This window comes from Hevea brasiliensis, unplaced genomic scaffold (genome assembly GCF_030052815.1).
Source record: "Hevea brasiliensis isolate MT/VB/25A 57/8 unplaced genomic scaffold, ASM3005281v1 Scaf125, whole genome shotgun sequence".
In the NCBI taxonomy this organism is placed as follows: domain Eukaryota; kingdom Viridiplantae; phylum Streptophyta; class Magnoliopsida; order Malpighiales; family Euphorbiaceae; genus Hevea; species Hevea brasiliensis.
The window spans coordinates 15432-42993 of NW_026614614.1; the positions used below are offsets into that span (position 1 = coordinate 15432).

At 32.7% G+C, this 27562-nt stretch overlaps 2 protein-coding genes across 3 annotated transcripts; one reads left to right on the plus strand and one right to left on the minus strand.

The window, feature by feature from the left end:
- Positions 1-1468: 1468 nt before the first annotated feature.
- Positions 1469-2848, plus strand: LOC131176475 (uncharacterized). The gene has a single exon (XM_058141524.1). It carries the CDS (start codon positions 1795-1797, stop codon positions 2674-2676), a length of 882 nt encoding a protein of 293 aa, XP_057997507.1. The 5' UTR covers positions 1469-1794; the 3' UTR covers positions 2677-2848.
- A 456-nt stretch (positions 2849-3304) lies between these two features.
- LOC110650244 (uncharacterized) lies at positions 3305-6798 on the minus strand. 2 transcript variants are annotated; one of them, XM_058141523.1, is made up of 5 exons: positions 5961-6640; positions 4910-4980; positions 4377-4773; positions 4048-4283; positions 3305-3587 (listed from the first exon to the last, which is right to left on the minus strand). In XM_058141523.1, the coding sequence occupies exons 1-4, from the start codon at positions 6546-6548 to the stop codon at positions 4089-4091; spliced, it is 1251 nt and encodes a 416-aa protein (XP_057997506.1). In that variant the 5' UTR covers positions 6549-6640; the 3' UTR covers positions 3305-3587; positions 4048-4088. The 2 variants fall into 2 exon arrangements, with proteins under 2 accessions (XP_057997506.1, XP_021660820.2); XM_021805128.2 differs by lacking the exon at positions 3305-3587 and having other exon boundaries at positions 3911-4283; positions 5961-6798.
- Positions 6799-27562: the final 20764 nt, after the last annotated feature.

Below are 27562 nucleotides of genomic sequence, written 5' to 3' on the forward strand. Positions count from 1 at the left end.
GCATTATTCTAAATTTATCAGTAGAATTCTTGACCATAATTAACCTGTTCTTTAAATTTTGTTAGTAATTCTTCAGCTGGTTTTGCGCTATATAAACCATTCTTGTTAATTCTGGATGCTGAAGTTTCTTGAGATGTGATTTGTCTGAAATCATAATCTGACGTATAATCACTACAACAAGTCTACTAACTACTGTAGCTTTTGGTAATTTGTCTTATTTATGGCCCCAATTTGTGCCCATCAATCAATTATTTTCCATAACAAATCTTTAAATACATTATCTTACATTTTTCTTATCTGAAAATCGATTTTATAAATTTTTTTTAATTGCTTCATAGGTACATAAATCCCAAAGTTATTTAAAATAGTTTTAAAGTTTTAAGAGATAACTATATATGAAGCAGGAAGGTATTTCCAAGACAATACTGCAATAAGTAGTCATTATTATAAGATAACTTATAATATATTAACATATATTAATTACATATATTTATATTTATATTATGTATGGATAGATTTAAATTATTTTTATTATGAAATATTTATTAAAAAGTCTGAGAGATAAAAGTAATAAAAATCAAATTTAAAATATTTAATAAAAAATTTAAAACATTACATTATTTTTGTATATTAAAATTAAAGGAAAATATATAAATTGAAATTATTAATAACTACGTGTATTAGCACGGGTAATTCCCTAGTTCATTGTTTATTGTAGTTCTTCTGCATATTGGGAATTGACTTCTATGATTGGAAAACTAATTATTAGGCATACAATATTTGCACCAAAGTTAAGGTAAAATTTTGGGTTCTCTCACAGCTGTAAACAGTAAATTCTATTGTAGGAGATTCATATTGCAAGTGAAAAAGGACTAAGAAATAGAACATGGATTTTCTCACACATTATTAGAACTGTATTCTAATAAGTTAGGATTTATATGTTTCTTGTTGTCAATCATATAGCCTTTACAAATGTGGTTATGAGGCCATTGGTGTTTGAATCATACAATTTTTATGGTGGATCCTCTTCACTTGATTTAGTTTATACCACAATTTAATGGTCACAAACTTTTGGCTGTAGTGCATGGTTTTATAACAAGTTTGTATTGAAATTTGGTTTTCAACCAAAATTTTGCTTTGGTGCCAACATATTTAATTCAATGAAAGGACGTTTATTTTTCAACATTTCTATAGTATACTAGTATTTGCAATGCTATCAGTAATAACTAGCACCCAACACCTGTCATTGATCCATGTTATGCAGTTGGACCCACTCTGCTTTCGTAATGGTGGGACTCATGAACATGTGGAACAATACCATGGCTGGCATCGCAACTGCAGCTTGCAGTTCTTAAACAACACAATTGATCTAATAGTTGTCTTTTTATTTATTTTTTTATGTATTCTTTTAAATTGTTTGGATTTTTTTTATTTTTTCAATTTTTATGTTGACAGTTATTTCTTTTTTTTTTTTTTTCAATTTTTATGTTGCCAGTTATTTCTTTTTTCTTTTCCCATCAAGCAATGGAAAAGATGTGGTAATTAATCACTGGTGTGAATAATAAAGAACTTTCAGTGCCACCTTGATCTCATAAGCAGTGGCAACTCAGGCAAACCATAAACTGTAATGATCCATCTGATTTTTTGAGTGTGGACCATTGTGCAGTAATCAATTGTGATATCTGATACAGTAATGTTTATGAATATCGCCCTTCTTGTTGTGATTTATTCAGAATTGAATAAGAAAGTTTCTTGCTTGTAAGTGCTACTTTGTCACCATTCATCCAGCAATTAATGTTGTATGACTTTCGGTTATGTGCTGTGAGTATTCTGTTGCAGGCTAAGCCAAATTCAAATCTTTGTGGGGCAAAGCGGAAGGCTGCAACACCACCTGAACAAGGTGCTGTTGGGCTCCCTGACGCTGGTTTGAAGAAGATACCCAAGGAAGAGTGGAACTGTACTCTTTGTAATGTTAGCGCTACAAGTGAAAGAGGTTTGAATGAACACCTTCAAGGCAAGAGGCACAAGGCTAAGGAAGCAAGATTGAGAGCAAATAGGGTGGCCAAAAACTTAAGTCCTATACCGTTTCCAAAGAAAACTGCAAAACCAGCTAATCTCACTACCAGTATTGCAGGCTCAGAACTAGAGGCAAAAGTTGAAGGGGAATTACTTGAAGTTGAAAAAGCTAATGATGATACAGACAAGAAAAGAGAGAACAAACAAGATTCAGGGAATGCAAATGATAAGCTGCAAAAATGTACATACAGAAAATTTGAAGAGAAAAGGGGCAGGGAAATTGCAGAGGAGAGGACAGCAGAATTTAGGAAGAAGAAACAATTCAAGTTCTGGTGTGAAATGTGTCAGATTGGTGCCTACTCTGCAGTGGTAATGGAGGCTCATGAAAAGGGGAAGAAGCACAAATTTCAGCTGCAGCAGCTTCATCAAAACGGAGAAGCTGTCCCAGCCATCACTACAATGGTATCATCTAAAGCTGGCGAGAAGGCAAAGGATAGAGAAGCTGTGACTGTAGAAGCAAATGAGAAGAAGACGGGAAATGCCAACTATAAAGAAAAAACAACAGAAACTGTTGCAGGCAATGACAAGATAATAGAAAATGGGCCGCAGATGATGAGAGATCAGGATAATCTTCAATTTCAAGTCAATAAGCAAAATTGAACCACCCTCGTTGTTTGGGAAGGTATCCTCTAGACATGGACGTGAAGCTCAAGGTTACATTTTCCGTTTCTTGTTTGTTAAGTAACTTTTACTTAAAACCTTGCATCTGAAATGGAGCCAGCAACAACAGATCTTTTAGAATTGGAAATTGGACGTGTCTTGATTAAAATTATTATCTTGTCCCTTTGTTGGTTAGAATGGAACTCTTATTGACATGGTCTTTAAAACGCGCAGCGTACGAAGACCAATGCTTTTTCATGATAGAAACTTAGCTTTCACCGATTGGTCTACCTTAGGAAGAATTGGCTTCAAGTCCACGCAAAGAACTTGGAGGTAACTCGTTACCAGGCCAACGCCTCCTCATAATGTAAACTAACTTTCACCGATTGGTGTACCTTTGGAAGAATTAGCTTCGAGTCTACGCAAAGACCTACTTGGAGGTAAACCCTTACCAGGCAATCGCTTAAGCCATTTACACATCAATTCACTTGTAAGTTTATCATCTGGCCAGACTACAGGGTTCTAGTTTAATTTTTGCATTATAATTATTTTCTTGACGTGACCGACCTTTGAGATCCAAAACCCATGAATCCGTACTCAAAATTTCATGATTGTACAATAGAAAGGCAACCCATGAATGCCCCAACGGGATTGCTCTTAAACCGAAAAGTTTAATTGGTTGAACACATGCTTTATTCTTTCAAGGGAAGAAACAATGATAACGTCAACAAATTGCAATGGTTGGCTCACCTCCATCCATCCTCACCCATAAAAGGAATAGCTCTAAGCATCAAGACTTGAGGAATTGGTTTTCAGCTCCCCCTCATAACTTCCCACACCAGACAAAAGAAAAGGCCTGAATAGGCACAATGAGCAATAATTCCTTTCACATTGTTCACCTAGGATAAAACCTGCAGCAGTAACACAATTTGGAACTTATCTTTCAATAATTCCAAAAACAATTTGTTGATAACTCCAAATTAGACCCCTAGATTTCCCTGAACTAAGCTTAGAGAAGGGTTTAACAAAAGCTTAAGGCACAATCAAGGGGATATGCATCTCCATCTCATAAAGCGCAACAAGACTAAAAGTGATCCCCTGATTAAAGCAAGACCCAGAGTTCCAGCCTCAATTGAAGGGTCCTAGGGCACTAGACACATATCTCACCGTGCTTTTGCACCTACGTAAACAATTTGTGGACTTTTGACTACCCTGCGAAAGCTAACCAAAGATATAATGCACACAAATTTGGTATCTCAGCATCAATTCATCTACGACTATAATACATGGATCTATTTTTTCTTTACAAGTAAGGGAGAAATGAAAATGAGAGTTAATAGTGAGAAGATTTGGCAAAGAAACTTTTCCAACCTCACCAAAATATAATCTTCAATTGCAGTTGAACTAAGAAGTCAAACCCTCAATGCCACCTGATCCTGCCATGAAATCTTCCTCTTACCTGCCCGACCTGATCCATTTCCAGCACTCCTACAAGCTGATAACTTCATATCACTGTGGTGTTCATCACTCCCACCCCTTATTAATGATATCTTTGGCTCATCTATTCTCATCACCTCTCCATTGGCCTGTAATTCTTCCTCCTCCCTCTGCAACAAATTACAATCATAAAATTAGTTCGTGACAAAAGGAATGCAAGAATTCATAGCTCATGTCATTAACAACAGTTGCCAATTAATTACCGAAATCTGGTTCAGATCAAAAATTGGAGCATTGTTTCTAGCAGCAGCTTCTTTTCCACTGTAAATTCTTTCCTTTAAATTCAGTTCTAGATTTGTTGCTGAATTTCGCAATGCAGCCTCCTTCCCAATATAAGTCTTCTGCTTCTGGCTCAAGTCGAATACTGGACCAGCAGTTTGCAAAGCAGCTTCTCTTTCACTATAAACCTTCTTACCCTTTCTGTTTAAATCAAATTGTGGAGCTTGGCACTGCACAGCGGCATCATTCCCAGTGTAATTCCTTTCTTTCCTTACAGTTCTATTAACATTTATTAAGTTCTGTTTCTTTATGTACTTTGGTGCAGGAGCAGGGTTTTGAGACTGGTTTTGCATCAAGAACTTGTACCGTTGCCTCAGAAACCTACAATTCAAAATACAAACATTTACCCATATTTCAACGTCATAATATATCTGATCCCAACTCGAATGCAAATCCATGAAATATATGAAGGGCACAATATTATATCCAACCCTACTCGTTTAAATAAGAGGAATACCTGACTTCAGACAATAGGGTCAATCTTTTCTGTTTCATCATCTCCAATTTCCTTTTCTGAGATTCTGTTTCCTGACAAATGTTTAAAGCCATAAGTCCATATGCAACTAGCTGAAGCTATTGAATTTGAAACCTCACAAGAACTGTTAAGGCTTAAAAAACCTAACAAATACACCTTCAAAAAATTTTAAAACCATTAGGATAAAAATCTATGCTCCAGCACGGCCACAAAAGGTTTTTCTGTCAAGTTCCTAGTTCAACCTACTTACAGGACTTCATAAACCATATCAATCCACATGAATTTGCACAAGACTTTAAGTAACACGTGCAAAATGCAAACAAATAACATCAAAGAGATCAATAACTAAGAAGTCATATGTTAAAACCCATGAAAAAGTCTCTAATAGACAAGAATAACAGGCAGAACCGAAAGGATTTTTCTATGAAATTCTTAACAAGGAGCCAGAAAACGGCCAATTTCCAACCAAACCCACAGTAGATAAAGGTGAAAGCAAGTTCTCAGAAACCGAATAAATCAACAGAGACGAACATAATCACAAACAGGCATAAACAAAATCACAGATAAAAGACACAAGTCCTAGATAAACCTATGAAAAGTTGCTAAAAAGAAGACTACTGATCCCTTTGGATGTTGATCAAGGACAGGAAACAACAAAGAACACGCAAAGACTCCAGAAACCCAAAACTTCTCCCTCCTAAAACTTTTAATGATTTTCATTTTTCTTCCCTTTCTACCCAGTTCTTCTCTACAACCAAAGAAAGGACATGACGCTGGGCGGAAAAGTTATTCAAACTAGCTAAGGCAAGATGTACACAATTTTGAAAACGGCGAAATCAAAGATCAAAAGGTAATTTGCCTTCTTATTTTTAATTTTCCCAGAAACCAAATAAGCATAGGAAAACGCAACATATAAAAAACCTGCAAAACTATGAACAAAACCCACAAAAGGAAATCTAACAAACACCAGATCTAATTTAAAAAAAATAAAAAAGAAACCACATATCTTTGGAAACCCAAAGCAAGCTATTACCCTGTACAACTCCTCATAATCCTGCATAAGACTTTGATGCTTGAGCCTGGTCCTCTGAACCTCATATAAGATTGCATATGGAGAAGACTCCATAGCAGCAGCAACCCCCTTCATTCTCTTCATCATCAGATCGAATACGATATTAAAAAAAAGAAAAAAAAAACTACCCACAAGGCAAAACGGGGAGCTGTATTTGGGAAAGGAGAGAAATAGAGAAAAAGGGGGAGAGAAATAGAGAAAGGAAGAGAGTTCAGTGAGAAAGAAGATAGAGAAAGAGATGGGAAAGAAATAATAAAGGGAAGGGAAAGAAGAGGTCAGAGAGAGACAGAGAGAGAAACAAGAAAGAGAGAGATGGGAAGGTTCTCGCTTTCCTGTTTTCTCTGTGAAACTCTGACCGAGACAAAGAAAACCCAAAGAAGCCCACATAATTCGGTGAAAAAAATGTTTCTTTTGAGAGTTGAGACAGTGATGAAGATGGGATTTTTTGGGGGGTTGCAGAAGGGTAGTTCTGGCATACTTCATTTTATTTGTTGTGGGAGAGAGTGGTTTGTGAGGTGGGTTTGGTTGGAGGACAACATTTGAAGACATCTACTATCTCCTCTCTTCTTTTCCTTTTTGTTTTTCTTCACACATAAATTTTGGTCCAGCTGGGCCATTGAGGAGAGAGACACAGGCAGACTTGGTGGTGTGGACTCTTCTTAATTTTTGAGGGAAGGAGGGTGCGTGGAGTTTCCATGTTTCTTCTTTCTTTGTTATGTAGGTTCTGCGTAGAGAGACAAAGAAAGAAAGAAAGAACGTGCCATCTTTCTAGAGAGAGAAAATAACGAGGGTGAGATCAATGAGAATGGGTTGTGGTTGGATTGGTTGAAAAAGCAAAGCAAAGCAAAGCAAAGAGATAAATGGGATGATGCTGTTTTCTGATGTGTTGTTGTTGCAGTTGTTGCTAGTTACTTATTTTTAGGCTTTGGATTGCGGTGATGCTCTCTTTCAATGTGTGCGTGTAAGAGAGATGCTTTTCATTTTCCATATTATGATACACCTGGTCTATTCCATGTTCACTTACTCTTATACCCTTCTCTCTCCACCTTTCTTTGCTCCCAAGGATGCACCCTTTCTCTCTCCTTTTTCTTTCTTCTCACTCAGCCTGCCAAAATCTGGCCATTAAAAAGTAAGGAATAAAACTCAATTTTGGCTTCTAGACGGCGACAAATGCGCCACAGATCTTCAAGCCATGGATACATATCAAGTGTTTGGCAAGTTCAGACGGCCACCATCATCATATTTTTACGTTTGGGGGCAAACTGGTAAATTCAGCAAAAACCCTCCCTTTATTTTCCGTTCTATATCTCAATCAACTGATCCACGCCTACCTTGTGGAATATGTCTTACAGGTCCCTACCACCCTAGCCGGTAGGCAGTAGCCACCAAAATTGACAGAAAAACTACATGGCCTTTGTAAATGCTGATGTTTATGGAGAGCCTACCCAAAGAAAGCTGAAATGCTACCAACTAAAGAGGCTCCTTACTTAAATTAGATCAAAAATCACATTTTTTCACAATATTAGTGGCACCAATAGGAGGAGTAGAAGGAGGAGGAGGAGGGAAAAAATAAACAGGACAGACAGTGAAAACCATCCATGAACAGAATAAATTTACCTGCTAGGGAAGGTTGATTAAAGAAAATGAAGGGGAAAAAAGAATGGGTTCCGGTTCTCTCTTGAAGATGGGCTCCCTCTGTCACAATTTTGTAGGTGTTCTCTTTTCATTTTGACTGTATTCTCCTTATAAAGAGAAGCAGTTTGTTTTGGCATCATTATCGTTTAGGAAGAGAGGGGAGAAAGAGAGAGGAGATTGACATTGTATTCAGGCGCTTGAAATTATTTTTTTAATAAAAAAAATAATTTTAAATATTATTAAAAAAATAATTTATAAAAAATTATTTTAATATTTTTATAATTAAAATTTATTAAATTTAATTTTAAATTATTTTTTAATATTCTCTAAATAATATCTTTAAAAAAATAATTTTTCAACAGTCGTTCTTGCTTTTTTTTTTTTTTCTTCTGTTCTGATGAGTGACTTACGCTCTTTGCCTGTATATTATCCCCTTAAAATAATTAGTATAGTATAATATAATGTCATTAACATCGACAAATGATAGCGATATATTTCTCTTTTAATTAGTTAGGCATAAATCCTAAATTAACCACTAAACAAACTAATCTGTACCATAATATTCATGATCCAAATATTTAATTGGTGTTTAGCTAAATTCATCAAATCTTAACTATCCATCTATCAATAATTTTATAATAATTTATATCTATAATTCTATAAATAAATATAAGAACAAGGGATCAACTTTTAAATAACAAAAATATTTTTAATTTTTTTTATTACTTATAATTAAAAGTTTGAATATTATAAAAAATAATTAATATTATAAATTTTTGTCATCATAGATATATTTTTAAAATGGCTACTTCTATTTCACTCATAGTTTTCATTACAATTGGTTGCGGTCCACATTTTCTCAATATATAATTTTCCTATTTCATTTGCAATTCTAAATACAATTTACTATGCTAAATGTTTCTCATCACTGCTTCTACAAATTCTTTTCTATTTCAATACTTAATTTAACTAATTCTATTTTATTTGGATTACATTTATTTATTTTAATTGATATCAACTAATCGATAACCTATCTTTATAAACTTACATTATTTATGAAAAAAATTAATTAATATAAATTAAAATTTTATTATAAATCCAATTTTTAAAATACACACATAATAATTATTATTAAAAAAAACATATAAATTTTGAAAATTGCACAAGGATAATAGTCCTACTTCCTAGCCAGATTCATATTTATCCACATTAACAATTCATTTAAAAAATCAAATTGAAGCCTAAGTATTCTTAAAAAAAAAAAAACTATTTTAAAATACTATTTTAATTTGAATCTAATTATTAACTTAAATTTTGTTCTATAATATCATATAATAGGATTTTTTTTTTCAATAGTTTATTTTTAAAAAATTGATGAATGACAACAGGGCGGATCGGGGCGGGATCGCTCTTCCTGTCCCGACCTACAGAATTCAGGGTCATAGCGGAGTAGGGAGGGTTTCTCGTGGGAAGCTTTCTTTTTATTTTTTTTATTTATTTATTAAAAAATAAAATATAATTAGAAATAAAAGTTTTAAACATAATTTTAATAACATATTTATATATTTTTTAATAAAAAATAATAATATATTATTGTACGGACAAGTTATGAGAATTTGAAATGGGATCGAAAAAAAATTGATCGAAATCAGGACGGGTTGGATCGGCTCCAAACTTTTATCATCCCCATTTATATTGCTAAAAAATGATGCAATGCACTATAAATTAAAATTAATAGAGATGATTTAAGTTTAAGAATATTAAAAAATAATGAAATCTATAATATAGTATGAGATTTTATTTAAATTAAAATATTAAACAGTTGTTTTTATAGAAGTGTCATCTTAGAAAAATAAATATATTTACACTTTTTATATGACTTTATTTTAGAGATGACAACTAGTAGAGTACTCATGAAAATCATCATATCTGAATCTGAACCTGATTAATATTATTAAAATCCGAACTCGTCTCAAAGCTAATTAAAATTTATTTTCAACTGCCTAAACTCGTCCCAAACCCAATTATTGTTACTTGAAAAAAACATGAATTCATTTAATTTTATATATTTTAATTAATATTTGTATAAAAAATTATTTTGATTAATATTTTATATTTTAAAATTTTAATAATTTTATATTTAATTAAGTATTTATATAAACAAGTTTGGGTAATGAATATCCAACATGTAAAACTCGAACCCAATCCGAACCCATCACAAGTATTATTTTTAAACTTAAATCCGTTCCAAACCCAATTATATAATACCTAAATTTATCATATTAGAATTCGGTCAAATCGGATTTTCGCAAAAACTTGACCTATTGCCATCCCTACTTTATTTTGACGTTCAGTTCTTTTTAAAAAAAAAATTATGCTTTCGATCTCCTTAACATATCCAAATTGAAATAAATTTTAAGTTAATAATTATATATATAAGGGGATATTAAAAAAAAAAAAGAAGTTATAGTATTCTCTTTCTATTTCACTGTAACGGTTAAAAATTTGTGCTTTTATAATAATCAAGATTTTTAATTTTTCGTTGTTTAAACTTTTATCAAATTTGTTTTTGTAAAAAAAAAAAACCAAAATTTCTTTAAATGTATTTCCATATACACTATTAAATCATCCGCCTTATAGGTTAGCATTTAAATGTATAAATTGGAATTTAAAATTTTTTAATAATTTTTAAAATCTTGTATTTAGAGTATATTAAATAATAATTAGCTTTTTATTTATTTTAGTCTTTTAAAAAGTGATGAAATTGTGGTTAACAACATTATCGCCCAAAATTTTTATTATTTTTGCCATATATAAACTTAATATTATATATTTAAAAGTTGGATAAATATTAAATAATTAATATAAATTAAAATTTTATAAATTTTATTTCAAAAATAATTTAAATTAAATTGCAACTTTTAAACATTTGAGATCCCGGTTGTCTTTTAAATAATAGAAGAGATTCATCTGGCATAAGAATTATAAAAAGAGAAAATTTTATATTTATATTTATTATTTATAAATAAGTTTAATTTTTTCTTTAATTTTTTATTAAATTTTATTTGCTTGCGAGATTTTATAAAATAAATTCATTTTTTATGTGAATAGAAATTTTCAAATGAAAATTCTAATATTATATTTCGAATATGTATACATTTTATCTCAAAATTATGAAATGTTGAGAATTTGTATGCTTTGCTTTTTTATAAAATACATGGTAAACGAGCATTCTGATCCGCAAAAAGAGAGGGTAACCGAAGGCACCTTCCCGAGTTAAGTCAGAGTCCCAGAAATTACCAATGAAGTTGCCTATTGTTTTCGCATTTTGATGATTGATTTTGTTGGGTGGAAGGCCGTGGATCTCGATCCAAAAGGGTGATTCCGAAAAATATAAATCTTCAAAGGCTAGGTTGGGAGGCCATTCAATAATAGATAAATGTTGATTGTCGATAGACCAAGGGCGGTTGTTGAGGACGTTGTTTGCATCTACCTCTTGGGCAAAGATAAAAATGAAAATGTTGGTACCCTTTGGTTTGACTTGAAAATCCAGTCTAGTACGCCATGATTTGGTAAGGATGGTTTTGACGGTTGACATACTGAAACTTTTAGTAGTAAAGATTTTACCTACCAAAATATTCTTGTGGATATTTTGGTCACAATCATGAGAGGTTTCCAGGTGCAGCATAGTATCTTTACAGTTGAGGTCTATGTCTTAACAATGACCTTATCTCTCCGTAAGGTATAACATGATCTTGTTATATACCTAATGGATTACCGAACTTCATCTACCAATAACCCATTAAATACACTACAAGAGATTTTAAAATAATTTTCATTCATTTTAATTCCTAAAGTAATGTTAAAACATTATTAAAAAGCCTTTAATTGAAATTTATATCATAAAGGAACATTTTGGGTTAAGTTGATTTTCCGTAAATTTTATAAAAATTTCAGCAGAGTGCCGGCTGTATTTTGATAAAACAGTTCTTCAAAAACCTGAAAAGAAAGCACTTCCAATAAATTTTTCTCAAACCCAACTCCAACAGTTCTTCAACACAATTAAGCACAAAGCAACTCATTTTCAATAAAGTTCATCATCATTACATTCAATTTAATTTACATACACAAGTATCAGTTTATAAAAAGAAAATAAAAAATAATATTATTACAAACTTTACTGTACAACTGCTCAATAAGTTCCATAAATACATATGAACCAAAAATATTTACATCAACTAAATTTATAAGGGTATAAATAAATACCCGTACAAAATCCTCAAGATTTACTTCCTTGTCACAATAGCCTTGTCTTTTCTCTTATCTGAGACAGCAAAATAAAGCTATCACTGAGTAATTTTACTCAGTGGTGCACAATAAAATTTTAAAATTTACTAAAACAATCATTCATCAATAAACAACAATTTTAAAACCTTTCACAAGCATTTTTCACAAAATTGAACTTAACACTTATAATACTATTTTATCAAACAATTTACAATTCACAATGTTGCCAATCAATAACACAACTTAAGTCATGACATAAAATTTCCAAACAATTACACCACAACAAAGCAATCTCAATCTCAACTAATCGAAATCAATGAGGGAGGTGGCTAGCTAACTATATGAGTACTCATCCAAACTCAACCTCAAACTTGCAAGTCAGAGAGAAAGGAAAATAATCAAACTCAACCCCGTAAAAGGAGGAGGCACATAGTGGTATTGCCATGCCAAGTGTGAATAAAAAATAATTTCACAATCATATTATTCAACATTTCATACAAAACATTAATTAATTTTCATTTCAAATTTTCATTTACAAGGTAGGCAACACAATATTTCTCAAAGCATTATTTAGCATAAATTATTCTAAAATGTATTCAAATAAATTTTCTAATAGCAAATCAAAAGTGAAAAGTTATTGTGCACAAACCTTCAGTGAGTCACCTCTCTACCTTGACTCACTTTTTCCTTATCTTTCCCAGTGTCTCTTTGTACTGAAACACACAATTTAAAGTATTTCAATACTTATTAGATTTATTTCTAACTAATAAATAATCCAACAACTAAATTTTATAGACTTAATCTAACCCATGCAATTTATAACATTTTAAATCCTTTGCATTTTTTGTTATGGTGGTGATTATTATTTATTTCACTGTTCAAGTCAAAATATTGACTTTTTCATCTTTCATAGGTGTGTTAGTTCTAATTACTCTCATATACCACATTTTAGGTCATAATTATGCTGGCATTGATTGCCAATTGAATTTCTAAGCTTCTTAAGTGAAACTCCAAAAATTCAATTTTGGGTCACTTGTTTCTACTGTTCCATTGGACCTTCTACAGTAGAAATTTGGCCAACTTTCCTCCATCAAAGTTGTTTCTTAGTGTCCTTGCTTTAGTTTCCTTTTTGAATCACTCCATTTAGAGTTTTGTAGCTCAAGTTATGGCCATTTAACCATAACTGGCCAGATTGACTAAAGTCCAAATTTTTGGGCAATTTTTAGGTTCTGGCAGATTTAGTGACTCAATTTTGGGTGGCAAATTGATTTAGTTATGATCAGAATTTGGGATTGTGTTCTTCATGAAAGTTGTTCTAATATATCATAGCTTTCCAATGGTATAAAAATCAGGTCATTTTGACCTTTCTACGCCAAGTTATGACTATTTTAACAAGTATTATTTATATGGTCAATTATGTACAGGGGCAGGGTACCTAATCGGGATTTGACCAAATTTTTCACCCACTTGTGGTCAGTTTTAGGGTAGGATTTCTAAATGAAAATTGTAGCACTATGACCCTATTTTCATCTTCAATTGGCCTCATACCAATTGGAGCAACAAAATTCAATTTATGGCCACCTAAGTGGACTAAGGTCAAACTGTCCAAATTGGGGCAGCACCACCTTCACACTTCAATCCAATCTATGCATTCAATCACACTCCAAATCACACTAATTGACCAATTTAGACCTCAATTAGGTCAATTGGTAGCAATTTACCAAACCCCCAAATTTTTCCACAAATTTCTAATGTCAAGAACCCTAATTTCACTAATTAGCATAATTCATGAAATTAAAGTATTCAAATCACATCTACTAATTCATTGAAGTTTGCCTATGTCTTTAATTCAATCAAATTCACTCAAATCCTATCCAATCTAAAACTGACCAAAATTTATGGGATTCCATACTTGCATGATTTCTTCATTTTTCTTTACATAAATTCATTAATTTCAACCTATTTTCACACATGGATGCTTAAGCAATTAGAGAGAGAAATTACTTCTTTGTGAGTCTTTACAACCTCCAATTTCCTTCAATTTTCTTTTTCCCAATCTTCTTCTTGAAGTTTAATTTGAAGTTTTCTATAATTTTTCTAAAGGATTGAGGGTGTAATTTAGGGTTTAAGAAGCTTTCAAGGAAGCTTTAATGGAGGAAATGAAAACAATTGAGATAGAGGAGAGAGAGATGAGGGAAGGCAACTTGGGGAAGAGAATACCAAATTTTGTTTTCTTAATTTTTTTTGTATTATTTTTATGTATTTATCCCTTAATTTTCATAATTAAAAATTATAAATTTGTTAAGTCATGCTTACATCATTGGGATGATGCCATAATTCCTTTTTATATTTGAATTTCTTTTCTTTCCATCACCTCTTCAATTTGAATCTATCTTTCATAATTTTAATTTCCTACATTTTATTGGACAATTATGCCAAAAGTCACCTCTAAAGGTGAATTGACCAAATTGCCCCTTACCGGTCTGATCCGATTTTCCAATAACACTGTATTGCTTCCTGAACCATAATCTAATTATTTGAGCTATTTTTCAATTCTTTTCTGTGATTCTCTCATTTTCACTAGCTTCACAATAATTCTTAGACCTAAGGTGTTACAATGTCTCATACGAAATTAGGGTTTTGACTGACCTCGCAGTCACTTCCCAGTATGGTCACCCATTGCTGTGGCCTTGGCTCATTTAACTTTTTATGCTTTGTTTTTCTTATTTGTATTTTACTTTCACGTAATTACTATTAATTTTTATTCCAGACTTTTCTAGGTGGTACAGACATAGTTCTAGACATCCTAATTGTCCGGACAGACACTGATCACCGGAACAGTAGAATGTATAGACTACTTAATATAGTGGTGTTACAGGTCATGAACATTGGTAGGTATATCGGACATAATGAAAGGGTAACAAGGTTAGTGTTTGAGTAAAGGCTGGAAGGAGGAAACGCAATTGTTGTAATTGAAGGGAGAAGGAAAAACCGAGGTAGGAGGAGAGGGAGAGTAGGTGAAAAGTCCTGATGAAGAAGTAATTTGGGAAGGTTGTAGGAATCACAGAGGAAATTTGTCGAGAGGAAACTTGGTTCCTAATGGTGACTAGGCTAAACTTTCATAGAAAACATCTCAAGATATAATGCTTAGCCATGGGGTAGATTCAAGGGTATTCTTTAAAGCTGCAAAGTTAAATAATTAATTGGACACTCTAAGACGTGTGAGCCGCTCTACCATGTGTGATGCTGTCGCATCTCAAATTCATTGGACAGTCATGTCACTAGTTTGGAATTTGTGTTTGCCTTTAATGCACAAGAAACCTATGTGTGTGTGTGTGTCTATATATATATATATATATATATATATATATATATATATATATATATATATATATATATATATATATATATATAGCAGTTGATTTATAAAAAATATTTAATTAGTATGCAATATATAATAAAATTATATAAATTTAAAATTTTTAAATAATATAAAATTATATATAAAGTGTATAAAATCAATTTTATATATATATATATATATATATATATATATATATATATATCTATATGAAAATATTAAAATAGACAAATATATATTATTTAAAAATTAATAATTAATATAATATTATCACGACCCAAATTATGGGCCAAACCGGCACTAGGACTTGGTCAGCATAAGGCCCTCAAAGTCCGTAGTAAGCCCAACTATTCTCTAGCCTAACCTTAAAACCCATATTTTGAGCCCAATTTCAAGAAATTAACCTGACAAAGTCCGATCATAACATATACCACCCAACGGGAAGTTCTTAACTCACACGACCTGTAATCTCAAAACAAAACCAATGGGGAGGTCAACTCACCTTTACAACCATCCATAAATTAATATAAAATTAAATGGGGGGTCCAACTCCCTCATCTATCAAGCCATCCATCCACACATTTACACATACATAGATTAATAAGTTTATAATTCTAAAATTAATATTCTTTTATAGTCCCATACCAAATAAAATATTTCTTAAACATGTGGAGATCTAGATTTCAAAATAAACAACACGGAATACGAAAATGGCAACTAATAGATCTACGAGAAAAAAAGCAGGTTAATGATAAACAAAAGTCCTCTTGTAACCTAGAAAAATAGGGTGGACAGAAGTGAGCGTTCGACTCATAGAGTAAGATATTGATTTCATATATAATTTCTATACCTATATAGTACTAATGCATCCCTAAGAATAAAATATAGCATAGATTAGCAATTTCAAACAATTTTAACAATACTCGCACAAAGAATAATTTGAAGCACTCACACACCCGTGTGTCACATCAATATAAGTACAATATGAGAGTTGATCCCCTATATAGCTCTCTTAATCCAAGGCTTACCAACGAGATCAACTCGAGCTAGAACTTTCTCTTACAATCTAAGTGCGACGGTCAGCTAGATCAACTTAAAGTCTTACTCACCTCAACTTATCATAAAAGGACTGGGCTCCAAGCAAGACTAGCTCAAGCCGATTTGCCCGTCCTATCTATACCCACCACCAATACACTACACGCACACCGATACATGCACACAGCTTTAAATTACCCTAGGCGACACCCACATCAAACCATTAAGTAAAGACACAACACAAAGCACACCTATAGTAGCTAATACATATATCTATAAGTGATGCATGGGTATGTTGTGATATATAATAACAATAGTATTGAAATTATAAATAAAATCAATATCTACTCATAAATTAACCGGAAGTCACTGTGGTGGCTAGGCAAAGGAGGAAGGCTGACCCGACTCACCTAAAAATTATATCATAAATTTATCAATATTTACTTAAAGCAAAACTTCAAAGAATTAAAGGACATCCTAAGTTTTGCTAAAAATCTGACAGAATTTCCCTATATCTATAACCTATCCAACCTGAAAATGATTCAAATAACACTTCTAAATCTCATCTCCCATATCCACATTTCATCAACATCATATGGCCCCTTCTGGGCCCTCTAAAATCATAAAAAATTATATAATTAACCTATCCAACCTGAAAATGATTCAAATAACACTTCTAAATCTCATCTCCCATATCCACATCTCATCAACATCATATGGCCCCTTCTGGGCCCTCTAAAATCATAAAAAATTATATAATTATTTAAAAAATTTGGAGTGTTACATTCTTTCCCCCTTACAAAAAACTTCATTCTCAAATTTTACACAAGGCAAAACAATGACAGAGAGTTACATATCAAATAAATATGGGTACTTACTGTGCATATCCCACTTTGACTCCCAAGTGCATTCCTTCATAGATTGACTCCTTTACAGGACTTTAACCATAGGGATCTACCTTGACCAAAATTGTCTCATCTAATGGTCTACTATAGTTACTGGTTGCTCCTCGAACTTCAAATTCTCATTTAACTTCATTGTGTCTCGTTGAAGCATATGAGAATGATTTGGAACATACTTTCTAAGTATAGAAATGTGGAATACTGGCTGAACATAAGAAAGGTTTGGTGGCAACTTCAACTGATAGGCAATTACTCTCACTCTGTTTGTGATCTTAAAAGGTCTTATGCAACAAAGTGCCAACTTGTCTTTCTTTCCAAATCTCATAACCCATTTCATAGGAGAAACCTTCAAGAACACATAGTCACCCATTGCAAATTCTACATTTTTTCGCCTTGAATCTACATAATTTTTCTGCTTGCTAAAAGATATTTTTAAATGTTCCCTGATCAAAGAAACTATCTCTAAAGTGTATTGTACCATATCTATATTATGTACTCTCACCTCTCTAACTTTTGTCCAACACAGAGGAGATCTACGCTTCTGTCATATAATATTTCATGAATGTCCTTCTGAAATAACTACTTTTGAATGTACCTTATCGAAAATCATTACTGATCCTATTTGGCCATTGAAGCATTAGCAAGGCTTTTCTCCGTGATAAAAGCACCTGTACTTCTTAGTTCTATGACATTATGAGCTTCTAGTCTACTTTTTGTCATGAGGTCATTGTACCAACTCCTACCTATCTTATGTAACCAGCTGTGTAGAACTCCATCCATCTCCTCTGCCTCAAATTTAAATCTCTCTGTTTAAAAAGATACTTTAAGCTTTTATAATCGGTGTATATTTCGCACATTTCACCATATAGGTAATACCTCTAGATTTTTAGTGCAAAGACTACAATCGCCATTTCCATATCATGAGTAGGATAGTTCTGCTCTTATTTCTTTAACTTCCTTGAAGCATAAGCCACTACTTTACCATGTTGCATCAAGACACACCCCAACCCAACTCTAGAAGCATCACAACACACTTACACCCTTCTCCACTCACCAACAAAGTCAACACAGGAGCTGTAGTTAAACAGTCTTTAAGCTTCTGGAAGCTTTCCTCACATTCATTTGACCAGAAGAACCGGACATTCTTTCCAGTTAACTGTGTTAGAGGAGCTGCTATTCTGGAGAAATTCTGCATAAAATGCTTGTAGTAACCTATTAGGCCTAGAAAATTTCGTACCTCGGTGACTATAGTAGACCTAATCAATCAATTACTATTTTAATTTTCTTAGGGTCTACCCGAATACCTTTACTAAAGACCACATATCTCAAGAATGATAAGCTCTCCAGCTAGAACTCACACTTTGAAAATTTTACATATAGTTGATGCTCCCTCAATGTCTGTAACACCATCCTCAGATGCCATACCTGCTCTTCCTCGATTTAAGAATACACCAAAATGTCATCTATGAATACAATGATAAAGTGATCCAAGAATGGCCTAAACACCCTATTCTTTAAGTCCATAAAAGCCACTAGTGCATTAGTGAGTCCAAAAGACATCACTAAGAACTCATAATGACCATATCTAGTCCTGAACATTGTCTTTGGCATATCCTCACTTTTGATCCTCAGCAGGTGATAACCTCACCGCAAGTCTATTTTTGAAAAGGACCTTGCTTCTTGTAGCTAATCAAATAGGTCATCAATTCGAGGAAGTGGATATTTGTTCTTAATAGTCACTTTGTTCGACTGTCTATAATCAATACACAACCTCAAAGTTCCATCCTTCTTCCTCACAAACAGAATAGGAACACCCTAAGGTGAAGTTCGTAACCGGATAAAGCCCTTGTCTAGCAGCTCTTATAGTTGCTCCTTCAGTTCCTTTAGCTTTGCTGATGCCATCCTGTAAGGTGCATAGAAATGGGATTTGTACCTGGCATAATATCTATGCAGAACTCTATCACCCTATTCGATGGCAATCCTAAAAGCTTCTCAAGAAACATATTTACAAATTCTTTGACAACAGATACATTCTCCACATCAGTACCTTCAATAAATGTGTCCTTCACTAGTGCCAAATATCCCTGACATCCACGCTTCAACATCTTTCAAGCTCTAATGGCTAACACTAAGTTGTATAGAACTACACTCTGTCACCATCAAAAGCTAAACTCTTCCACTCTAGGAATATAGAAATATACCTTTTTATTATTTCTTAATCTTAACTCTGCGATTGGTTTTCACCAGCACATCAACCATATAGTATCATACTATAGTACTAACCTACTACTCGTTTTATGAAGCAAAGGCCATTCAGCATAGATGATTCTTCCTATTCCTCCTTCCTAACATGATCATCAAAATATTGTCATCCACTACTATCCTTTGTATGGATTTGCCCTTCATGGTTGGATAGGTATCTTTGAACCTATAAGTTTCACCTAAACTGTCATAGAAGTGAGAAATGTGTATTGTATCACAATCCCAGGAAAGATACTTTATATATTCATTCTTCTTGATGTAGCCACATCTATTACCTACAACCTTCCAGACTTCAGCCTCAAATCTACCCATTAACAAAAGTTTCATCCATCGAATTTCATCCATAGATTGCACTCCCTCCAACTTATAGTTCAGAAGGGCTACAAGCCCTGGTAACTAACTTGATCTAACTCCTGTCATTACCCTAATTGTCCATCGATCCTTGGCATTAGGTATGCACTTACCGTTATTCTTATATCAGGAGATTGTGTATGAACCGGTTCCTACTAAACTCTTAAATAATTGGGTCACCTTGGTTTAGTCTCCACTCCTTATATAACCCTCTAGAACCAAAAGCATGAGTTAAACTTTAAGAGAAAGAGAATATGCTATTACAGTCTACCACATATGATTCCATATAATAATGTGTAACCCATTTCTCTTGGTCTTTTTCTTCAACTTTTATCATCTCCTTGCTAAATTATGCTCTACCTATAAGTCATCAGTCGCATCAACCCTTTACTGTACCACCATCTTTTCTGACATAACATTTTATAATTTATTAACTTTGCTTATACCCATTCTATATTTCATTCCTATCATTATTTGTATTGTGCCTCTAACTTTTATTATATTTTGAAAGATATCTCTCACGAATAGATTCTTCCAGTACTAACTTCACCTTTACCTATAATCATTATTTCGATCCTTGCACCTTCTAGTGATATATAACCACCTATACCTATCGCTTCCCATTCTACCCCTATTGTTGTTCCATCATTATTGCCTTACTGTAAGTGACTATGTTGATCACACTTAAGACATTTGCCTGACATTCATAACAAACCTTTAATTACCCTTTCTTTATCTCCATAGTCCAACCTAATGCCTATGTGTCATCTCATACCCTTCTATTCTCTCATCATACCTACATGATCCATTATATTGATCTTAGTCAACCTACTGTTAGAAATCTAAATGGACTTATCCCATTGCTATTTACTCCATCTTAGGAACAGGAATATACAGAATTTGATCCATATCCTGCAACTCCGAACTCCATATTTAGGTTCCTGACACTGCCCAAACTATAACCTGTTGTAAGTCCTACACTTTTGGGTTCTATATCTTGACAAACGTCCTCCTTAATATTGTCTTTTTCTAAGCTCTCTATCCTTACTTTTCTGTCTATCTCATTTATCTTGCCTAGAACTGCATTTTGCCCCTTTGTATCTTGGCTATACTCTTCCTAATCTTATCCTAATTTGGGCTTTTTTAGTTTGTTCTTTAGCCAACTCCTTTTAGCTTATCCAAAATCGAACTTTGACTATTTTATTCTTTAGCTCTATTCTCTTTCTTAACTTGACTGTCATGTCATAAACTTATATCCCTTCACTATCTCTATCAAGTCATCAACATCTTGATGTTACTCAGAATTGGTTCTCTAATAACTCTAGCTAGTACTTCTATTGGCATTCAGGTTATCTCTCCTGCTGCATTTGATCCAACTATTTTATCTTTCCCTTATGCACTTCTTCTATATATACATACATATTTTATGATTTATCTATGCTAACTTCTGACCTTATCCTTTCTTTTACTTAAAGTATACTCTTGTCTTGAGCAATAAGAAGCTAAGGAGAAACTCAGGAAATAATAGCCATTCATTCACTATGTGAGCTCTATTTCTGTCCTTTAAACTGCATACTACCCTCTACTACCTTGAGGAAGGGATCTGCAGGAATTCTATTTTTCCCACTTCTACTTAAAAAGCCAAAACTTAAGATACTAGGTATCCAAACCTGTTATTAAATTCAAAGGCTTTATATCCATCATGATCTGATTACTTATGATTTCTATAGTGGAAGTTGTAGCCTCTCTAGGGTACCTGAGCCAACTACTCTCTACCACACTCTATAATCCCATCTGGGATACTATTCTGTAGATTACCCTCAACAGTAGTAATCATCTGTGTAATGGCCCGGCCCACTAGTGATATTGTCCGCTCTGGGCCAAAGCCCTCACAGTTTTAAAACGTGTCAATAGGGGTTACGAACCACCAACTTATAAACCCAGCATCTCTCTCGTGTTTTGTCGATGTGGGATTTGCCTAGGGTGTTACAATCCACCCCCCTTATGGGACTCAGCGTCCTCGTTGAGGTTTGCCCCACCATCGTTCAAGGTTGCACGCGGAGCGGCTCTGATACCACAAATGTAATGGCCCGGCCCACTAGTGATATTGTCCGCTCTGGGCCAAAGCCCTCACGGTTTTAAAACGCGTCAATAGGGGTTACGAACCACCAACTTATAAACCCAACATCTCTCCCGTGTTTTGTCGATGTGGGATTTGCCTAGGGTGTTACAGTCTGTCTCTCCTAAAGGATAAGATTATACCCTATATTACAACTGACTGCAACAGATGTACTACATCTGCCACCTTGTCACAACCATATTAAGTCTTATCATATTGTAAACCCCTTAAAGCATCATTTCACAAGCAATGAACATATTCATAGCATCCGGCCTCCTCTTAGGGGAGCAAAGTCATACTCTGCGCCTTGTTGCCATACAAAAAGATACTATTTATGCTAAACTTTAGACAAAATATCCATTGTAATGCTAAAACTGTCTAAGACCCCATATCAGATATTAGATGGTCTCACTCTATAGGTGTTACCTGTACTTTGTAACTATACTGAAATCTCTAATCTTATGGCAACTCCTGATAAAACTCTAGCTCATACTAGGGTAATTGAGTCACTGACTTTAGTTACCACCCAACTGTGACCTTTGATATTCTAGCTCAAGAGTTTTAAACCTCTAATTAGGAGTTCCAAACTCTCTTTTAGAAATAGAACTTTGTTCTGGCATAACTATACCAAAACAGAGGCTGTTTACAAACACCCTAATCATGGTGCACCACGGGAAAACACACAGTTCTATACAATAATCTCATGTCAGTACTGTAATCTGTAGCTTATAGCATAAACATTGAGAACATTGCATAGTTACTACGGTACATCTCAATAGACAAGTTTCCCAACCCCTTATCTCTCTCGAATCCACTAATGTCGTAAACTTACTCTAACTGGACTATCCACTGATGACTGCCAATAATGGTACCCTCACTCCCATCTAGGGCAGCTATGCTATTATAACTCATCTTTATGTCCACCTGTCTTGCACTAGATAGGCATATCATTAGCCTTACTATGATAGAAACACGACATTTCCTTAGAATATGTATCCCCATGACAAACCTCAACACATCTGCTAACTCTATCTTACATCTCTACTTACTTCACGGAAACCAAAACATTAAATGAAGCACTCTTATATTACCTAAGAAATAACGTAGAATCTAGATTCAAGGAATTATAGAAAAAGACAAAACAGGATCCTATACTCCGCATGTGACCTCTTAAAAGACTCCTTTCACACTCCCAATTATACTCTTTTTCATGAATCTAGAGCCTAAGCTCTGATACCATTATTGTCATGACCCAAATTATGGGTCGGACCGGCACTAGGACTTTGGTTAGCATAAGGCCTCCAAAACCCGTAGTAAGCCTAACTATTCTCTAGCCCAACCTTAAAGCCTATATTTTGAGCCCAATTTTAAGAAATCAATTGAACAGAGTTCGATCATAACGTGGACCACCTAACGGGGAGTTCTTAACTCACCCGACCTGTAATCTTAAAATAAAACCAATGGGGAGATCAGCTCACCCTTACAATCATCCACAAATCAATATAAAATCAAATGGGGGTCCAACTCCCTCATCTATTAAGCCATCCATCAACACATTTATATGTACATAGATTAATAAGTTTACAATTCCAAAATTAATATTCTTTTACAATCCCATACTAAATAAAATATTTCTAATACATGCGGAGATCTAGATTTCAAAATAAATAACACGAAATACGGAAATGGTAACTAATGGACCTGCGAGGAATAAAGTAAGTTAATGACAAAAAAAAGTCATTCTATAACCTGAAAAAATAGGGTAAATAGGAGTGAGCATTCGACTCATAGAGTAAGAGATTGATTTTACATACAATTTCTATAATTATCTAGTATTAATGCATCCCTAAGAATAAAATGCAGCATAGATCAACAATTCTAAACAATTTTAACAATACTCGCACAAAGAATAATTTAGAGCACTCACACACCCGTGTGTCACATCAGTATAAGTATAATATGGGAGCTGATCCCCTATACAGCTCTCTTAATCCAAGGCTTACCAGCGAGATCAACTCGAGCCAGATTTTCTCTTACAATCCAAGTGTAGGGGTCAGTCAGATCAACTCAAAGTCGTATTCACCTCGACTTATCACAAAAAAGACTGGGTCCCAAGCGAGACTAGCTCAAGCCAATTTGCCCGTCCTGCCCATATCCACCACTAATATACCACATGTACGCCGATACATGCACACAGCTCAAAATTACCCTAAGCGACACTCATATCAAACCATCAAGTAAAGATGTAACACAAAGTGTGCCTATAGTAGCTAATACATATATCTATAAGTGATACATGGGCATATTGTGATATATAATAACAATAGTATTGAAATTGTAAATAAAATTAATATCTACTCACAAATTATCTGGAAGTCACTGTGACAGTTGGACGGAAGAGGAAGGCTGACCCAGCTCACCTAAAAATTATATCACAAATTTATCAATATTTATTTAAATCAAAACTTTAAAGAATCAAAGGACATCATAAATTTTGTCAAAAATTCGATAGAGTTCCCCTATATTTAGGACCTGCCCAACCTGCAAAATGATCCAAATAACACTTCTAAATCACATCTCCCATATCCACATCTCATCAATATCATATGGCCCCTCCTAGGCCCTCTAAAAGAGTAAAAAAATTATATAATTACACATAAAATAATTATTTAAAAAAATTTGGAGTGTTACAAATATATTAGACTTGAGTTTAATTATGAAATTAATATAATTAATATGATAATTAAAATTTATAATAATGATTTTTTATTTTAAAATAATACATTGTCAAAAGTTAAAAAATGTTAATGTGTATATATAAAAAAATATAATAATTATTTAATTTTTTTAATATTATAATCTTATTTTAACTTGACAAATAGTAAATAAATATAAAAAAATTAAGAATTATACTTTAAATATAAAATTATCATTTTAAATTAATAAATTTATATTTAAATATAAATACAAATATAAAGGGTTCAATTTTCATATGATATAAGCATCACATTATTTAATAGAATTTTTATTTATTTGAAATCAACAATGTCCTTTATTGAAATATGACATTTAATTATAGAAAAATAATTATAAAAAAATTAATTTAAAAATACATGATGAGTTAGTTGATAAAGTAGTTTTACTATAAACAGAATAATTGAGTATACATTTTTTATTATAATTATTTTAATTACAAATAATAATACACTAATGTCAGTATTTTTTATTTGATTAGCATCGATTTTTTATTTTTTATATAAAAAATTTTAATTATTAGCTTATTATTTATAAATAATTTATTAGTGCGAATATATTTGTCAGACTTATTTTTAAAGTTTATATTTATATCATAAGAAAATATAAAATTATATAAAATATTATATATCAAATAAAAATTAATAATATTAATACTTATTGATATGAGTACACATAGTTAATTTTATTAAATAAAATTAAAAATAATTAGAAATAAAAAAAGATTAACATTGTATAAAACTTTACTATATTAAATTTATTTTATATTATACGTATAAACTCTTAAATAGTATTAAAAAAATAAATTTTTTATGTTAATTATATATATTTTATTAAAATTATAAAATGTCAAAAAATAATTAATTTTGTTAAACTCAATACTTCATTGTCGGATAAATTTAACATAAAAATATATAAATCAATAAAATAATAAATTATTAAATTCATATATTTATAAAACACTTATAATTATAAAATTATATTATAATAATAAAATTTTTATAATAAATTTCACTTTTATAATTTTTTATTTTTACTAATTTACTTTATTTTTATTAACTTAATTTAAAAATAATAAGTACATGTATAACATGCATATTTGAATAATAATAATAATAATAATAATAATAATAATAATAATAATAATAATAATAATAATAATAATAATAATAATAATAATCAATATATTATAGCAATATTATATCATTAAAAATTTAATAAAAAATTGTATATAAAAATATTCAATTAGGATTACATACAACAAATGTAAAAAATTATAATACACGTTTAAAAAAATTAATATATAAAACGAAACAGGCAAATACATAAAAATATTCTTAATTATTTATTTATAATATTAAATAAAAAAATAAAAAATTATTTTTTATTATAGTAATTGTCACGACCCAACATATGGGCCGGACCGACACTAGGACCTGGGCCAGCCTAAAGCCCCCGAGGCCCGTAGTAAGCTTAACTATTCCTTAACCCAACTCTAAGGCCCATTTGGGCCCAATTTCAAGAATTCAACCGGACAGAGTTCGGCCATAAAATGGACATTTCAACGGGAAGTTTTTTACTCACCCGACCTGTAAACACCATATATATCAATTGGGGAGCTTAGCTCACCCTCCACATACTCATAACAACATAAAATAAATAGGAGCTCAACTCCCTCATCCAGCCCACACACACATGCATAAAATAATAAGTTTACAGGTCCACATTGTCAATTTATATTACAAACCCAATTCAAATAAATATTTCTAATACATGCGAAAATTCTAGAAGTTTACAGAATTACACAAACATGAATAGACGACCTGCGAGGGAGAAAAGCAGGTTAACCTCAAAAATATCCTCCTGTGGCCTAGAAAAATATTGAACAGGAGTGAGCGTTCGACTCATAGAGTAAAATATCAATTTTAAGCATAATCTCTATAACTATCTAAAGCTAATGCACCCTGTAGAGTGAAATGCAACATCAGCAATAATTTCACATCATAACAGCAAAAAGGTAATTTGGAGCACTCACACACCCAGTAATATCAATCATAATATATGGGAGCTGATCCCCTATACAGCTCTCTTAAATCCAACTTGTGCCAGCGAAGAACTCAGCTTGGACTTCCACTTAATAACCAAATTGGGGTCCCAGCGAAGAACTCAAGCCGTGTCTACCCCGAAGGACTGGGTCCCAGCGAAGATCTCAAGCTGTGTCTACCCGTCCTATCCATAGTCAACAGCACATCACACGCACACTGCTCCAAATTACTACAACAACATCCATGGCACTTTAACAGTTATGAATGCAGCATAAAACGTGTCTAGAGTTTAACTACTTAGATACATATATATAAGTGATGCATGGGCATGCTTAAACATATAATAATAGTGAAATTACAATTAAAATTAATATTTTACTCATAGACTTGACAGCAATCACTGTGGTGGCTGGGCGGAGGAAGAAGGTTGTCCCGGCTCACCTGACAATTTTTTTTTTACAATCATTTAATAAATTTGACTCAATACCATTAAGAAAAAGACTAAATACGTCCTAAGTCGTGTCGAAAATCCGGCAGAGTCTCCCCTATACCTAGGACCTACCCAACCTGCAAAAGGGCTCAAAATACACTTCTATATTCACAATCCATATATCCACAACTCAATCACATCACACAGCCCCTCCTGGGCCCATCCAAACAGTCATCCATCACAATATGTAAAATTTCAATTTAATCCTTATAATTGACTCTTTTTGCAAAAACTACCCAAATGAACTCTAAAAATTCTAAAACTTTGCCCCGCGATCCTTAGCAATATTACTAGGCTATTGCAAAAAGAATCATAATTTTCT

Bases quoted from the DNA above. Each gene is read 5' to 3' on its own strand.
- LOC131176475 (XM_058141524.1), top strand. From the start codon at position 1,795: ATGTTGTATGACTTTCGGTTATGTGCTGTGAGTATTCTGTTGCAGGCT.
- LOC110650244 (XM_058141523.1), bottom strand. From the start codon at position 6,548: ATGTCTTCAAATGTTGTCCTCCAACCAAACCCACCTCACAAACCACTC. The intron at 4,981-5,960 runs GTAATAGCTTGC...AACATTTGTCAG, and splicing joins ATTATGAGGAGTTGTACAGG to GAAACAGAATCTCAGAAAAG. The intron at 4,284-4,376 runs GTAATTAATTGG...AATTTGTTGCAG, and splicing joins TTGATCTGAACCAGATTTCG to AGGGAGGAGGAAGAATTACA.